Raw genomic sequence first — 3,979 nt, forward strand, 5'->3', positions numbered from 1 at the left:
TTTGTATCATTTTTGATTGAATAAAGGACGTTCAGCTGTCCCCCATAGACATACATTGTGAGAGAGACGTGTGTAAATGTGTGGATAAGTGTGAAATGACTCGGTTCATTATGAGACTTTGATCCATCCGTCTGATGACATGTGGAAAGTCTAGAGAGAGGCAAACGACTGATTCAAGTAAACGGAGCGCTAAACCGGAAGTTCCTGGCGAAAGTCAGTAATGCGCATGCTCCGTGGGCCCAAGATGCGGAAGCAGCTCTAAGTCTATTCGACTGTTGTCTTCACATATCCATGCTGTGACTGGAGACGTGCTTTGCGAGTACTTTATGCGTTTATACTGACGTTACATGCTTATCAAGGACGTTTAAGTCATGGGAGGAAGTACTTGTTGTGTCATTGGCTGTAGCGGCCGTTCACACGACGGACAAGGTAAAAAGATAAACAACGGGATGTCTTTCTATAGTTTCCCTGCGTGGAGGCAGAACCAGGGAAGTTATGTGTCCCATGTCACGAAGGGCAGACGGATGGCGTGGATATCAGCTGTAGGGCGACTAGACCTCAAGTTTAGCAACATCCCAAGATCATATAAAGTGTGCTCGAGACATTTTCATTCAGGTGAGTGTCACAGTTTGCTCAGCATTGTGCTGTACTTGGTGTTTGGGAGTAGTTTACTGTCAGGGCTTTCTACTACAAAGCGTGTTTAACGTTGTGAATGGGTCCGTTTTAACCCAGTCAACGTTTTTTTTCCTTAACTTACCAGGTTGTATTGTTGTTTAAACCCAGGAATAGTGAGTTAGCGAGTTGGCAAGTTGGTTTGTTTATACGGAAGATAGCCCGCTGCGATTACACGTAAAGATGGCTGCCGCTCCGACCATCCTGCTATGTTGATTTAAATAAGAATGTCCTTTCTACCCTCATTTTATGTCTATGCCTATGCCAAACTGCGGCTGAAAACTAAAGCCAAAAGCCTTTCTATTTTGTGTTTATGACTTTCCTGTTGGTTGCAAATAAGTTGTATCAGTGTAGTTGTCTTTTTTTCTGTCTTGGTTGTTAATTCAGCATTATGTCTCCCTGAAGGTAAACCTGCATATGAAATGGATGAGTCACATCCAGACTGGGCTCCAACACTACACCTGGGTCACTTTGAAGATCATGCCACAGAGTCACACCAGCAATCTCACCAGCTAAAAAAAGGAAAGATGGAAGTGACAGCAGCGGATGGTGTGGAAGGTGAAAACCAGGCAGAAAATGAGGTTTGTGGAAAATGGGCAGAGGTGGTGGTGGCAGTAGACGAGGATCACGGAGACCAGGATGAAGAGGAAGCAGCAGAAGATGAAGTGGCACATGAACCAACAGCTAAGAGACCAAAAACAGAATGTCAGTTCTGTGAGCGCAGCAGTGCAGAAATCGACCGTCTGTTGCAGGAGAACAAGGAGCTCAGGTGTGAGCTGAATAAGAGAAGGATGGATGAACACTTCTTGGAGGCTAACACAGACAAAGTCCAGTATTACACAGGACTCCCATGTTTTGCTATTTTAGTCGCACTGTTCAACAATGTTAAGCCCTCCCTGCCGGTTACAAAGAACTTATCACCCTTTCAAATGATTTTATTGACACTCATGCGTCTGAGGCTTGATCTTCCAGTCCAGCACCTCGCCCACCTCTTTAGTGTTTCATGTGAAACTCTTTCCACTGCCTTTGCTGACACCGTAGACGTTTTATATGCACACCTTAACCCTTTGGTGCACTGGCCAGAGAGGCATTGTTTACAAGCCACAAAACCACAGAAATTTTTGGAAGCTTTTGGCCAACGTGCTGTTATTATTGTTGACTGCTTTGAAATACGTACAGAAAGGCAATCTGATGTAAAATCACATCCACTGGCTTTATCCCACAGCAAAAGTATGGACACAATGAAATACCTCATTGGTATTACACCACAAGGTGCGATATCATTTATTTCCAAGGGCTGGGAGGGGCACTCCTCTGACATGCACATAACTGAAAACTGTGGCCTTCTTAACAAATTGTCACCAGGTGATATAGTGTTAGCTGATCGAGGCTTTGACATCAAAGAAAGTGTGGGACTGATGTGTGCAGAGGTTAAAGCTCCTGCGATCACTAATGGACAATGTCAACTTGATGCTAAGGATGAAGAAAGCACACGAGCAATAGCACACCTACGGGTTCATGTTGGAAGGGTGATTGATGGCATGCGCAACAAGTACACAATGTTACATAAGACAATACCAGCTAGTTTGTTACTCCCGTGTGAGGGTGAGGAGATGACGCTCCTCGACAAGATTGTGAATGTTTGTTTCATTCTAATTAACATGTGTCCCAATGTGGCTGCAAAACCTGATGAATCTTAAAATGTGCATGATGAATGGATGCTTTTCAACCAGCTTTGTATCACAACAGTGTGGGTAGTCTGTGTAAATGAACTATGGCAAACTTCCCTCCATTTTACCAGCTCTCAGATCTCTCTGCTCATCTGTCAGCTCCACTGGGTGATGCCTTTTACAGACGCAAAGAGTATAGGAGCAGATCGAGAGTGAGAGCCACTCCTCTCCCTCTCTCTCTCAAACGCAGACTAAACCCAGATCAGATAGTAAAACTAAGCAGTGCTGGTCAAATATAAACCAAGATTCTGTCACTGCGTTGCCTATTTTTGCCTCAAATGTTTTCTGAAGCATATTCTAACTTACTGTTAACAGTAATTTGAGATTGTTTGCTACCAGCTGGCTGTCATATTGTTTCCTGTGGAAAAACGACCTAACTCACATTAAGTCACCCACTAGCGGGAGGGTTTATTGATCCAATGCAGCGCAGTGCAGTCTGGTAGTTGTAGGCTTTCTACCTCTTGCGCAAAAGCAAATGCCACAGCCCTTCTACTGTGTTTTCTGTGGTTATATAGCATAGACACCAGTTATATGAACGAAAACATCTTTTCAGCAGTGAAATACTTGTGTAAATGTTATAGGAGATGTTGGTATATGTATATATATAAATATATATGTATATAAGATAAAATGCTATGACTTGTATGCTTTTTAGCTAAATGTTTTGATGATGAAATGTTTATAGACCGATGTTTGTTTTTGATGAGGACATTTTGTACACTTGAGTGCTTCACATTAAAATACATGACATCATATGACCTTGTAAAAACTTTGCTTTAATAAAAAAAAAAAGTATTTTTAACTACGGTGCAATTTTTGGGTGCTTGTTGTAGTGAAGGTAGTACACCGCAACACTGAACTTTTCCAAGTATGTGAACAATATGATTGTCAGAGCAAAGTAAACATCTTCAGACAGAGCAGTAACAGGCCACAAATAGTACAGTATACCTTAATAAAAGGAAGTAATAACAGGACTTTTATTATTGTTTATTTATTTTAACTATTTACTTAATTCATCTGTTAGTTGTTTGGTGCGTAAATAATGAGTAAACAGTGATAAATTCCCTCCACAGGCTCATGGAGACCAAGGTAATCTCATCAAATGCTGTGTTTTGTCAAAAAACAATCAAAAACCAAAGATATTCAGTTTACTGTACGGTTAAGACACAAAAACAAAACATTTGAGCTGCTGAAACCATTTAATTTTTTGGCATTTTCTTCCTGTCAAAATGACTTTAACAATTAATGGCTTACCAACTAGCTGCCAAATAACTTCATGTCAATCAACTGATAGATTAAGTGATTAATCGTAACTAAATAACAATGTGCATATATCAATAAAAGCAATCAATAATGTGATAGAGCAGTAGGTTATGAATGGCAGCAGTATAAAATGATGCAAAAAAACACTGAGAAGAAACAGCTTAACCTAGTGTGACAGTGTTTACTCTTCGTTTCAGATGCACAGCAGCCGACCTACATGGCAGGACAGGTAAGTTGTGTTTACAGTGACCGTGGAATATTTCTATAGTAATATTTGGCTCCGTGCTCCAGAAGGCACACTCTCTCAAAGGACT

General features: G+C 41.1%; 1 protein-coding gene across 1 annotated transcript; it reads left to right on the forward strand.

Annotated features, from left to right (window-relative positions):
* The first annotated feature begins 234 nt into the window (after positions 1 to 234).
* Positions 235 to 3,169, forward strand: LOC125889147 (uncharacterized). Its single transcript, XM_049576889.1, has 2 exons — positions 235 to 615; positions 1,078 to 3,169. Exons 1-2 carry the CDS (start codon positions 372 to 374, stop codon positions 2,370 to 2,372), a joined length of 1,539 nt encoding a protein of 512 aa, XP_049432846.1. The 5' UTR covers positions 235 to 371; the 3' UTR covers positions 2,373 to 3,169.
* The last annotated feature ends 810 nt before the right edge of the window (positions 3,170 to 3,979 follow it).

This window comes from Epinephelus fuscoguttatus, linkage group LG1, assembly GCF_011397635.1.
Source record: "Epinephelus fuscoguttatus linkage group LG1, E.fuscoguttatus.final_Chr_v1".
Lineage (NCBI taxonomy): Eukaryota > Metazoa > Chordata > Actinopteri > Perciformes > Serranidae > Epinephelus > Epinephelus fuscoguttatus.

Coding starts and splice junctions, on each gene's coding strand:
- LOC125889147 (XM_049576889.1), top strand. CDS start 372: ATGGGAGGAAGTACTTGTTGTGTCATTGGCTGTAGCGGCCGTTCACAC. Junction 616..1,077: donor CTCGAGACATTTTCATTCAG/GTGAGTGTCACA, acceptor GTCTCCCTGAAG/GTAAACCTGCATATGAAATG.